Source organism: Trachymyrmex cornetzi, unplaced genomic scaffold (assembly GCF_001594075.2).
Source record: "Trachymyrmex cornetzi isolate Tcor2-1 unplaced genomic scaffold, Tcor1.1 scaffold390, whole genome shotgun sequence".
NCBI classification, from domain to species: Eukaryota; Metazoa; Arthropoda; class Insecta; order Hymenoptera; family Formicidae; genus Trachymyrmex; species Trachymyrmex cornetzi.
The window spans coordinates 250,993-264,847 of NW_017298641.1; the positions used below are offsets into that span (position 1 = coordinate 250,993).

Sequence of the window (13,855 nt, forward strand, 5' to 3'; positions counted from 1 at the left end):
TTTTTCGATTCAATTCGGTCCGTTCTACCTGCTCGTGATCGATTAGCCGATAATTTTCAAACACCCTGTATATATGTATATACGTACCTAGCTTTCTAATTAATATATGTTATGTGCATATAATATACAGGGTGGAGCAGTAATTCTGCCCACTTAGTTATATAATAACTAAGGAAATGTAAAAAAAAATTTTTAATTAGATTTTTTATAATATAAAAAATGTGGCAGGGGGGGGCATCTAATGTCTCTATTTTTTTCATATTTTTCGTCATACCTTATTAGCTTACATAATTCGACTACAGCATGTAAGCATAATACTACAGTATTATGTTACATATAATTGAAAATTTTTAATATAAGACACAAAAATGAAAACATTTTAAATTATAGTTATATACAGAAAATACAGAAAATTAACTTTTATTGTAATTGCACCCTATGTTTAATTGCATAATTGCACCAGAATATTTAATCTGAGCAAAAAGAATAATTTTGAAGTAATGTAACAAAAAGTTAAAATTTTAAATCGATTCACATCAGAGAACAACAAACCAACAAGTACCGGCAAGGTTTATCTTCGGAATAATTTTACTAATTTATGAAAGTACATTTGATGAGAACAGATTTATTCATGTTATATTCGCGTGTTGTAATCTCTAAAAATGTTTATACTGAATACCAAATAAATATCATAGAATACATAAAGATAATGAACTCTCAATGGTTGCGTGAATCTGCGACAAGCTGAATTCTCGACGTCCACCGATGAATTTGGAGATTTGTAATAATGAGAAGAACTATCGGACAAAATCTGTGACCAAAAGCTAGTCCTCTGAACTATAATTGTGTTGATCTATGTTAAGATTTTGACGAATTGTCCGTTAGGACTGATGTCTGATCATTGTATGTCAATCTAATATATACTAATACTGTTATTAATTAATTGGTTGCAATATACACTGAAGAAGGCTTAGTAAGCCAAAACGTTTGTATATCGTTGATAGACTTTTACGAGACTTTTCGTTGGTTTTAATTTTATGGTAATTTTGATTCTTATGTAATTTAAGTGAAGAATTATTAAAGGCGTCGTCCACAATACACGGAGTAAGAAGTAAGCGTAAGAAATTGACCAATCACAGTCGAATGTGAGAAAAATAATCGATTGTGATTGGTCAATTTCTTACTCTTACTTCTTACTCCGTGTATTGTAGACGGGCCTTTATGTAGCTCGAATTAAGCCTTGAATTCGAATCAAGAATTTTTTTTTAAAACATGTGAGCATTCAAATCATACAAACTAAATATATTCGAGCGTTAGAAAGAGAGAAAGCGAAGATTCTGAATGCAAAAAGTGCAAACTTCGACAGACCTAATATAAATAATGTTATTTTATCTTATACAATATCTTATACAATAAACGCCGAAAATATAAATATGACTTATTTATGCATAAAACTATCAAAAATAACAAATTTTACCAAAATTACCAATAAATTATTAATCTTACTGTAATTTCACCGTAAATAATTGTTAGATTGAATCTGACTGATAATTTTACATCTCTATACAGGTGAGAAAGGAGCAGATATGATTAAGAAATATTGGTTAAAGTGGAAGAACAGATACGAGGAAAAGGTAACTAGCAGATGATAAGAGGAATCCGCGCGCTTATGTTCGTGATGACAAGTAACAACAATAAGTCTGTTTTTTATTGCTGTACTCTGAATCGGTGGAATAAGTTTAAATAAACGTATATTTAGGGTAAAAGCAGGGATTATGGAATAGCTTTTTTTAAATTAACATTACTCCGATATAAATGCATATGAAGACTTCAAATTTACACAGAATTCTTGAGGAATATGTTAGCTACAACATCCAATAAATGAAAGTCGCCAATATTTAAGGAGGTTGTAAGGCAAATGCAATATGTTAAGAACTACTTGAAAAAATTACAGACTATTCTAAATTTCATTTAATAATAATACAAAAAAAAAATAGAAACAATTGACCATCTGGATCAAAAGTTATTTAAATAAGTAGTAATATTTTTAAAATTTTTACTCTAATATAAATATATGAAAATGTATTATAAAATAATATGATAAAAATCTAAATTTTTTTATAGGTATAAATATTCTAGGAATTCAACAATATTTTTGTAAAGTTATCTTGAGATGCAGACATTAATTGTTCAGTAAATAAATAAAATTTGTTATTTGTTATAAACTAATGGTGAATCTCAATGAAACTTTGCATAAGTCATGTTTAGTACTTAATATATTTATATAAAAACATTTAGATTTTTCTTATTATTTTAACAATTTTTGTTTATAACAATAAAACTAATAACAAATAAAATAAATAACCTATACAAATGTATTGCTCAATAAAACCAGAATGTTATAAACACGACTTTCACATGTATGTAGTTTGTTTAAAGCGAAAATATTAATATATGTGTTTTATGCCCTTACAACCTCCTTAAGTCCAACGTCAATATTAACAAAAAAGTCAAAAGTGAGAAAATGGGGGGTTTTAAAAAATGGGATGTAATATGGAATACCGATGAAATTTTGACCATAGTAATAAATAACACAATAAATGAAGTCCAAATTTGTTTATTTATATAAACTGATCAAGAAAAATAGAAAACTGTTCAATTTTTATTGTACAATAACACAGAAAATATAATAGCATCATTACGAACGTTATTACGCATGGATAAATAAAAAATTGCAAATAAGCTGATAAATCGCAAATAAACTGATATAGAATACATGTTGTCATCTAACCTAACCTAACCTAATCTGATCTCGAATAAGTTGTTAACATGCATGGAATCTATTCCATATTCTCAACCATCGATGTATTCCACATTACCCGCATGTCGTCATATGACAAATAAAGTCTTTCCGTAGCAATAAACAAGTTTGAAATAGCAATTAATCTGCATAATATTGTTCATGCAACATTATTAAAATCGTCTGTGCAATATAAGCATTAAAAAAACTTACCTTCAGTTTGTGAGAACACTTTTTAGAAAAAGCTGCCGAATCTTCTGACGTAACGAAAATGAATAAATGTTAATTGTAGCAAAACGGTTGGTCGGACCGAATTCATTGTTTGTTATGACATGTTTGGTAACAGTTGCAATAATTTTCAGCGATTGCCGCCAGATTGCAATGCTTTGTTTAAAAAATAAGCCTCTATTCCATATTAGTAGCCTATGCCATAATCCCTGATTTTACCCTATGTGTACTAGTTCAGAAAGTACAGCAATAAATAATAGATCTAATGTGATAATACGAGAGCAGTAGTGCTGTTGACATGAAAAAACTTTCAGACAAACTGAAAACTCTGAACTTTACTATTTTACTACATTTTGTATAAGCCATATTGGTAGAAGAATATCTGAATCTGAATCTGTACGTAAATTGTCGTATATTTACGTGTGTGTATATGCTTTTAGAGAGCGCTTGCAAATGACAAAATATTTAAAGTTTGATACCATGTACGACATATGTGTAAACATCATTTTACATATGGTCTGTTTTTCGTTCCTGCACTAGACTTCACTAGAACTCGCTTTTTCGCTTTCGACAAATATCAAATATAATGTACCTATCTCACTTTCAGTTCCAAAAGTGTACATTAATTCAGCAACAGAAAACAGACTTATAATAACAATGTTATATTATATAATTTTTACTGTTATCGAAATTGAATTTTAATCTTACAATTAGTAAATGATCGATGCTCGACATGAAAAATAAATATTTAAACTCCATTCAAATAATTGTTGATTATTTCTTGCCTTAGTTATTCCGTGCGTCGATAAAATTTTCCACTTCTAAAAACAATCTTTTTTACAAAATAATGGAAAATTTTCGAGGAAAATTCGTATTTTTCACGTTTTAAATAAGTGAGACAAGCAACTATCATAGTTTTCGTCGGATTTCAAATCAGCCGTGCAGTTCACAATAATACGTAATTAAGATTTAAATTCTTTGAAACTGAGCAATGCGAGTTTAGTATAAATGATCACAATTACAATATTACGAGTGTAATTATAGCGTTTATCGCCGTGATTAACTATCGTTAATCAAAAAGTAATTGGTAGTGAACAATTATCTTAAAGATAATTTATTTAATATTTTCGTCAAGTGTGTGTTTTTCTCAATCTTTTATTTTATATCTTATATTTTTAAATATTCTTTTTCATAAATTTTTATAAGTAGTAATCAAACTTCTCTATGGAAAGATTAAACTATCGCTCCCGAATGGATATCAACAACTGTTGCTGATGACAAAAATATTAAACCATCATTCTGATATCAGAATGTTTTTCTCGTAGATGAATGTGAAGAATGTGAACATGTGTGAAGAAAAATTAAATTCTGAATTGAATATCAATTAACTTCATTAATTGTAAATCCAATTTCCTTTCTTCTAAATCAATAAAATAAAGAGATCAATCTCAAGATTAAATGTTTTTCTAAGTTGTTAAATCATTATTTATTGTTAATTTTTATTATAGAAAATTAATTTCCTTCGGCAACGAGTCCAAAATCCACGATTAAAAATCCATTTAAAAGATCCGCGACATTTTTTAAGTAACAATTATATATTTTTAAATCAATCAAGCATATTCAGGAATCTCTCAGATTATTTAATGCCAATTGTATATTTAAATATCACAAATATATAAATAAGGCAATAAACAAATATAATATAAACAGGCAGATTATTACAAATTAAATTAATTGCTTCTGTAAATTATATTACATTTATAATTTAAAATAATCATATGCAATCTTGTGAAATTTGTCATAATAAGAACAAGTTTCATAACAAAGTTGAATATGTACAATTATTTGATATTGCATCGATTACAAAGTTTCACTAATTGTAAATCTCATTCGATTCATATTCTCAATACATGTATTTAATATATAATCTATATTTATTTTGTATTAATATTTAATCCATCTGTAACAGTCCATTTTCATGTGAAACGTACCAGAACATTTAAAAATCGCGAGATTTTATTGAAGACATTCGCGACTATGAATGCAACGTGTCCATAAAAGGAAAATAAAATACGCGCGTCACCTAGAATTTTTTCATAATTATCTACCAATTGATCTCTTCATAATTACGATTCAATGCTCGACTAATTAAATGCATACGATAACAAAAGTAGAACAACTCAATGTGTACAAAAAGTATTGCTTTTTTTTATAAGTAATAAAGTTAGTCTACAATCATACGTGGATTAATTATAGCACGTAATTGTGAATGTATCTATCTACCTTTGTAAATTTTTTACGATTTTCAAAGTGTTATATTACTATATTATAATGTCCATATAGTATGGCAACGATAATAACAACATACAACAAGCCAGTCGTAAAAAACTATTTTAATATTTTCCGTAAAAAAAGGATTAGAACGATTACAATAGATTTCTACATGCAAAAACTGCTAAGGTAAACAAAATCTTTTATCGGCAAGCAATTCTTACGTTTAATTCTTTGTTTAGTTATCGAAAAATGGCACATTATTCGTCGGCTTTTCAAAAATTAAGTACTACAGGCTATTTAGAAATAAAAACATATAAAAATGTAAAAACTACAAAATAAAATTTATCTATTTTAATCACGTTTGTGTTATTAACTCATTCTAGTTAATACTACAAAAGAACTTTTATAAGTTTTATAAAATATTAATAAAAAACAAAATATGTTAATACTATAAGAATTCTGTATTAGCGAAAACAAATTTTAAAAAATAACTGCAAAAAATATCAAAATAGCTATCTAGGACAGGCGAAGTACAATAGAGAGAACGACAAATAGTGGTAAAATACATTAAGCGTGGCCATTAATAGCAAAATGCTGAAATATGTTACATAGATTGTAATAATAGCTGTAAGCATGATAGTCGCGGAACACCTGTTCCAAGAAAAAAAAATCTGTATCGTATATAAATATCTGTAAATACATATTGTATATTATACGATATACCCGCACGCAGTATTTTCTTTCTCCTTTTTTTCCCTTCACATGTGTGCGCGCGCGTATGTGCACGTGTGAAAAGTTTTAGTAATGTATTACTAGTTTGATATTAGTAATGATATTACTAATAAAAAAGTTTTAAGTAATAATATTACTAAAACTTAGTAAAAATAATTAACGTTCTCTCTTCAATAACAGGATAATTATATTATATGGAACAACAAATTCAGCACCATATTTCTGATTGCAGTAGTACATATATACGATGATCATGTCCCTAGTTTCGAAGTTGCTCTTCATGGTATTAGGATATCTCATTATTAATATGCGTCCAGATATCACGGATATACAAACATTATTAATGGAAAAACTGTTGCCTCAGTACGATTACGTGATAATTGGCGAAGGATCAGCGGGAGCTGTGTTAGCCAGCCGATTGTCAGAGAACGAAAATTGTACCGTTCTTCTGCTCGAAGCTGGCGTCGATAAAGTTCCTTTGTCCGACGTACCATGGTCATTTCTTACACTACAGCGTACATATCTGGATTGGGATTTCAAAACGGAATCGTCGTCCAATTATTGCTTGGCAATGCATAATCATCACCGAAAAAATCGTATTCTGTATTAGAGAATAATTCCGTTTAAAGCTATCCTCTAATCGAATATTTTAACATATTTAGAATATTCCTTTATAGATGTATCTTGTTTAGAATAATATCTGAAATAAAGAAAATATTCTAAAATATGTCGACGCTTGGTTAACAAATGGTACTCGCTTTACGCATGTGCAAGCCCGCGCGTATTATGTTTATATACCGTATCGTGTCCTGACATATCCGCGAGTTCTGTGTCCGAGTAGACTACACATAGTATTGTTTATTGTGAAAAGAAATGGAAAAAGTGGAGAAGTGGTTGCTTGAGCACAATTTACCAGAATCAGTTAATCGTTTTGAGAGTAAGTACGAATCGGAATTTTTGTGTATTAATCGGAATGTGAGTGTACGTATCATATACATATTACGTTTGCATGTTATCAGTTAAATTGGTTACGTTCAGCGAAAAAAGCAGTTCAGTGAGCACTCGATATCTGGTGTTAGTCCATAGAATGATGTATAAATAGATTCATATGCATATATGTATACATGTGCGTGCGTGCGTGCGTGTTTATGTAAAGATTAAAATATATTCTACTCCACAATAGAGGAATATTCTAAATAATTAGAATATCTTATCATATTATAGAGGGAAATTCTCTAATTTTTATAATGTATACTTGGCGCGTATTTTAGTAGAAAACATTCTATAGTTTAGTCGGATATACTGAAATCTAGAATAAATATAGATAGCAATGTGCATGTATAGAGAATGACTATATGATTAAGAATCAATTTATTCTACACTTGGGAAGACGTCGAATCGTAAACTTTTGGATGTCAGAAGGTAGTTGAATCGATAATTTAACAAAGAAATAACTTTTTACAATGGCCTATTATTGATGGTATAACTAACAAAAAAGTCACTTTACCTGAAAAACAATCAAAAGATACACAACTAGATAAAATTTAATCATACAATATATATTTTGCTCCGCGCAAAACCGTTTTTAAAATGATTAAATTAATAATTTAATTAATTTGTTATTTAATAAAGAATTTGAATTGGAACATCTAGTTGATTCAGAACCTTTTACTATTCTTATTTTGAAATATGTTTACGGTTTTTCAAATTTAAACATTGATGTTATATTGGGCAACCATTAGGATTGTATTGAAAGTGAACCGTTATAATTTTCTTCTTCCGATTCGACGATCGTTTTTCAGATCAGGATTACAAAGTTTGAAATGCCAATTTCATTTAAAGTTATTGTACAAGCGAATTTATAAGTGTCAGTATGAAACGCATTAACTGTCGAAAAAAAAGTGCTCAAAAATTTAAAAACTTTTTGACAAAAATTACTTTGGAAAAATATTATTAACGTGGTAAATAGAGGCAATTTTATAATAAAAATTTTGTATAAAACATTTTTAGATATCTTAAATAGTTTTTGAGATACAACAAAAAAACTAAAAACCACTTTAGGTACTTATAAAGAGATTTCCCCCTTAAAACCATTTTTTTTATTAATTAATGATGTATATTTGATACACTGCTATCGAAAATTGTAACTCGCAGATATCGATCTTGGTATCGATGTGGTCGCCACTGCATCGATCTTATTAATCTTTTCGTTAATACACACGTTGTAAACATCAAGCAAGTAGTAGACGTTATTTTCCTTTTCCTCAACGTATATTCACGCATATAATTAAACATAGATAGGCTTTGCTAACAAGGTGATGGGCCCAGAGCAAAGACGTAGACCACCAAAAAGTGAGAAAAATATAGACTATCAAGTAAGAGAGTATACATAACCTAGTACCTCGTGGAAACTTCTCGAAGCGTGAACAAATTTTAACACAGAGGAAGTAAATAAGTAGAATGGCTTCATCATCATCGCAAATTGTTGATCGCATCGATAAGTTAAATGGTGCAAATTATCAGTCATGGAAATTTAATATGAAGATGACGTTAATACAACGAGAGTTGTGGAAGCATATAATCGGCGAAGCTATTCTGTCGGCCGAATCCATACCGGAAGAAGAAGAGCGCTTTAAGAATAAAGAAAATAAAGCCCTAGCAACAATTGCTCTCGACGTGGAACCGGAACACCAAATCAATATACTGGACTGCGACAAGGCGTCTGATGCATGGGAAGCATTACAAAGGATATTTGAACTGAAGTCACGAGCAAGAATCCTACAATTGAAGAAGCAGATGCTATCAATAAAATTAGAATCCAACGAGACAATAAATTCATACTTGGCAAGGCTGAAGACGTGTAGCGACAGCTTAAAAGAGGTAGGATATGAATTGAGAGACGATGACTTAGCCTATGCTATGTTATCAGGTCTTCCAGATACATATGATGGAATGGTAATAGCCCTGGCAAATTTGGATGATGAAAAATTTAAATCAACCGAAATTAAAAAGATACTGATGAATGAGTACGAACGTCGAATCCTAAAAGAAGGCATGCAAACAGAGGATCAATCAAAGGAGGCATGCAAACAGAGGACCAACCAAAGGAGGCGTATAATCAAGTGAAAGAATAATGTAAGGAAGAAAAAAGAAAATGTTTTAAATGTAATAAAATAGGACATTTAGCGAATAATTGTAATTCAAAATCGGTTAACGTGAAAGGAAACAAAAGCGTTGGACATATAATGCGCATAAGAATAGCGTACTGTTATTAGAAGTAAATAATACTCTGTTAGACGATTCGTGGCTAATAGACAGCGGAGCGACTCATCACGTATGTAAACATAAAGAATGGTTTAACGAATATAAACCAATTGCTAATGAAATAATCTATTCTGCAGATAACAACTCAAACGATATTTTAAAAACTATAGGCGTAGATAATATAAAGAGATACAAACTTCAGTCGGTAATAGAAAATTCAACTTAACATTACTTAATGTATATCATGTTCCTAATATAAGACGTAATTTATTGTCAGTTTCGCAAATAGAGAAGAAACGTTTAAAGACTCATGATAGATAACGGAAAACTTAAAATACAAGACAAAGAAAATAAGACAATAGTGGGGGAAGCTCTATGTAGAAATGGTTTGTATGTTGTTAACGCAAAAGTTATAAAGAATAGAAATAAGTCAAAATACAGAGAAACAAATGTCATGCACACTAGTAAGTTAACTGATAGCGAGAAATGGCACCAAAGATTCTGTCATGTAAATAAATGAAGACTATTCAAGAGTTATCGAAAAAGGATTTAGTTAGAGGCTTAGATAACGTAAATTTAGTTGACACACATTGCAATAGTTGTAGCGTTAGTAAATCAACGAAAGCGCCTTGTAAAGGATTAGGTAGTAAACAAACAAAAAATGTATTAGAACTGATTCATTCTGATTTATGCGGTCCTATGCCGACAAAATCAATTGGTGGAGCAAAGTACGTTTTAACATTTACTGATGATTATTCTAGAAAAGTAACAGTGTATTGCTTGAAAACTAAAAATGAGGTAGCTGAATATGTTCGAAAATACATAGCCAGGATAGAAAGAGAAACTGATAGAAAGGTGAAAAGATTCAGGAGTGATAATGGGCTAGAGTATTGTAATAAAACCCTTAAGCAGATGTTTGACGACATGGGGATAAAACACGAACATACAAACGTAGATACACCACAAATGAACGGAGTTGCAGAACGTATTAATAGGACACTGTTAGATCTAGTATGAACGATGTTTAAAAATGCCGAATTACCCGAAAGATTTTGGGCAGAAGCGATAGTAACCGCGTGTTATATTAAAAATAGAGTCATACATTCTTCCATCGACGATATCCCAGAAGGAATTTGGACGAAAAATAAACCTAGCGTAAAACATCTAAAAGTTTATGGATGTTTAGCTTACGCGCATGTCATTAAACAAGGTAGACACAAACTCGATTCTAGAGGAAAAGAATGTATATTTATTGGTTATTCCAGTCAAACTAAGGGATATAGGTTACGGAATCCGGTTAGAAATGACATAATTCAAACAAAACATGTAGAGTTTATTGAAGATATTTGCGGATATGAATATATCTATAGCAGAAAAATACTTGAAACGCCGTATAATAATAGTATAGTTGAAACAGATGATGTGGATACCACGGATGAAGATGAAGATAAAGAGTCAGTAACTAGCGAATCACATAAAAGTGATATAGATGATAAAGCGAAATCTGTTAATACACAAGGGTCCACATCAGATAGAAAACGTAGTATAGGTAGACCAAGAAAAACAATTCGAAATCCGTGGGGTCGTGCAGGTAAACCTAAAACTATAGAATCAAATTTAGCAGAAATAGTAGAACCTATGACATATAAAGAAGCAATGACATCATCACAATCGGAAGAATGGAAAACAGCAATGAACGAAGAATTAAAAGACTTAGATGATAGGAACACATGGAAAATATTAAGTAAACCGGATGATATTAATTGTATTGGAAGTAAATTGGTTTACAAGGTTAAAACAGATTCTACAGGCAAGGTAGTAAAATATAGAGGTAGAGTAGTTGCACAAGGGTTTTCTCAAAAGAAAGATATAGATTATTCGGAATCATATGCTCCTGTCGCAAACGTTTCATTAATTAGACTATTAATATCTATTACAACATCATACAATTGGGAAATATATCATTTATATGTAAAATGCGCATATCTCTACGGAAATCTTAAAGAAGAAATATATATGAGATTGCCACCCGGACACATGGATTATGACATAAAAGTAGCAAAACTTTTAAAACCAATATACGGTTTGAAACAGTCAGGACGTAATTGGAACAATGCAATTGATGAATTCCTAATTAAAAGGGGATTTGATAGATTATAAGCAAACAACTGTGTTTAAACTTATAACTTATAACTTATAAAAATCTTATCCTTACGTTATATGTAGATGATATTATAATATTTGCTCGATCAATTGATAAAATAAACAAAGTTAAAGTATTGTTATCGTCAGAATATGAAATAAGAGATTTAGGTAAAGCGTCGCACTTATTAGGAATAAATATCGAATACGATGATAAGGAAGTAAAATTATCGCAAAAGTTATATATAAGCAAATTATTAAGCGAATATAATTTAGATGATTGTAAAACGAGCAAAGTGCCGATTGATCCAGGAGTAAAATTATCAAAATGTGACAGCCCACATAGTGATATTGAAAAGGACAAAATGAAAAATACACCATATAAACAATTAATCGGTTCATTGATGTATGTAGCACTGGCGACACGGCCAGACATATTATTTGCGGTAACAAAGTTATCACAATTTAGTTCCAATCCCGGAAGGGCACATTGGTTACAAGCTAAGAAAGTATTAAGATATCTAGCTGCGACAAAAGATCTCAATTATATAGTTGTGGCGCGAACGACATAGAAATTTTTAGTGATGCAGACTGGGTATCAGACGTAGATGATAGACACTCTTATAGTGGTATAGTGGTTTTTGTAAATGGGAATCCGATAACTTGGAAATCTAATAAAAAATTTCAACATCTACTATGGAAGCTGAATATATTGCTTTGGAAGTGGCTGTAAAGGAAGTTATGTGGTTAAATATGATGTTCAAATTAGCGCGGAAAAATGGCTTAGACGTGCCTTGTAGGCCATATGTCATTAGATGCGATAACAAATCAGCAATTGATTTCATAAGAAATAAGATAGAGAGGTCGCGTACGAAACATATTGACATAGCTTATCACATTACTAGAGAGATGCACGAAGAGGGATTAATTAAGTTGAAATACGTATCGTCTAGTGATAATGTGGCGGATATTTTTACAAAGCCACACTACCTCATTCAATAATGAATAAACATGTGGAAAGATTGAGACTACGTCAAATTGTAGAGTGATCAAAGTGGGGGATTTGATGTATATTTGATACACTCTGTTATCGAGAATTGTAACTCGCAGATATCGATCTTGGTATCGATGTGATCGCCACTGCATCGATCTTATTAATCTTTTCGTTAATACACACGTTGTAAACATCAAGCAAGTAGTAGACGTTATTTTCCTTTTCCTCAACGTATATTTACGTATAGTCAAACACAGATAGACTTTGCTAACAATTAATATTTTCTAAATTTATCTATTTACGTAACCTATATACCTATGTCTACTTTCATTAAAATCATACAAAGTTTTATAAAATTAGATTTGACACTCGCAAGATTTTCCTTGTAAATCTTTGCTTGAAACTTTTCTTAATCTATATTTAGTACGAAATCTACAACATGTTCCTGTATAGTTTTTGCTTCTACTGTAGAAGCACTCAATAAGAAACATCTTTCCTTCGATGGTTAATGTATTTATGATGACACTTATAAACTTGGCTTGTACAACGGGGCTCAAATAAAATTGATGAGTTCCAAATATCCAACCCTAATCAGAAAAACGATCATCGAAACACAGGAGGAAAAGTATTATAATGGTTCACTTTCAATCCTAATGGTCATCCTGTATCCAGCATTATTGAAATTTGTTTTCATTTTAATTCAAAAATATCAGGGACTATTTTTCGATTTAATTTACATTTTCAAGGTGTTAGGTGGTAGCAGTGTATTAAATGCGATGCTTTATATTCGCGGTAACAAAAGGGACTATGATTCTTGGGCGGATCTTGGTAATGTGGGGTGGGATTATGAGAGCGTTCTGCCGTATTTCAAGAAATCAGATAGTGCCAGAGTCAAAGAACTTGCCGACTCGACTTATCATAAAAAAAATGGGTACTTGACAGTGGAACATTCAAGTATAACCCACCGATAACCGATTATGTTGTTCACTCCGGCGAAGAGTTAGGATATAAAGTGCATGATGTGAATGGCGCGAATCAGACGGGTTTTACGCATTCTTTTGGTACTTTAAGGGATGGATTAAGATGCAGCACCTCTAAAGCTTATCTCCGACCCGCTTCAAAGAGGAAAAATCTATACGTCAGCTTGGAATCGTTCATGGAAAAAATACTAGTGAGAAAAGGTTCAGAAAATCTAATTGTTCTTCCTTAAATATTTTCTTTTGATAAGTTGTCAATATCGGATTAACGTAATATATCCGTATTCACGGAGAGAACAAACACGATCTACACATTTTATGATTAGGTTGCATGACTCGAGCGAGTTATTTATTAGGTGTTAAACTTAATTCCTATCGTTTTTTCGTTTCGAAAATCGATTTGTTTCGAAGGGAAGATGAATGAATACCTTAATCAAAGTAATT

The 13,855-nt window shown here is 30.7% G+C and overlaps 1 protein-coding gene and 1 pseudogene across 2 annotated transcripts in view; both read left to right on the forward strand.

Annotated features, from left to right (window-relative positions):
- Window positions 1-1,702, forward strand: part of LOC108764004 (glucose dehydrogenase [FAD, quinone]-like) — a 15,666-nt gene extending 13,964 nt beyond the window's left edge. For both annotated transcript variants that reach the window (XM_018511990.1, XM_018511989.1), the window contains one exon: window positions 1,570-1,702. In XM_018511990.1, coding sequence (XP_018367492.1) covers window positions 1,570-1,649 — 80 coding nt within the window. In that variant the 3' untranslated portion in view covers window positions 1,650-1,702. The remainder of the gene's footprint in view (window positions 1-1,569) is intronic.
- A 4,585-nt stretch (window positions 1,703-6,287) lies between these two features.
- Window positions 6,288-13,855, forward strand: part of LOC108763997 (glucose dehydrogenase [FAD, quinone]-like) — a 33,589-nt pseudogene continuing 26,021 nt past the window's right edge.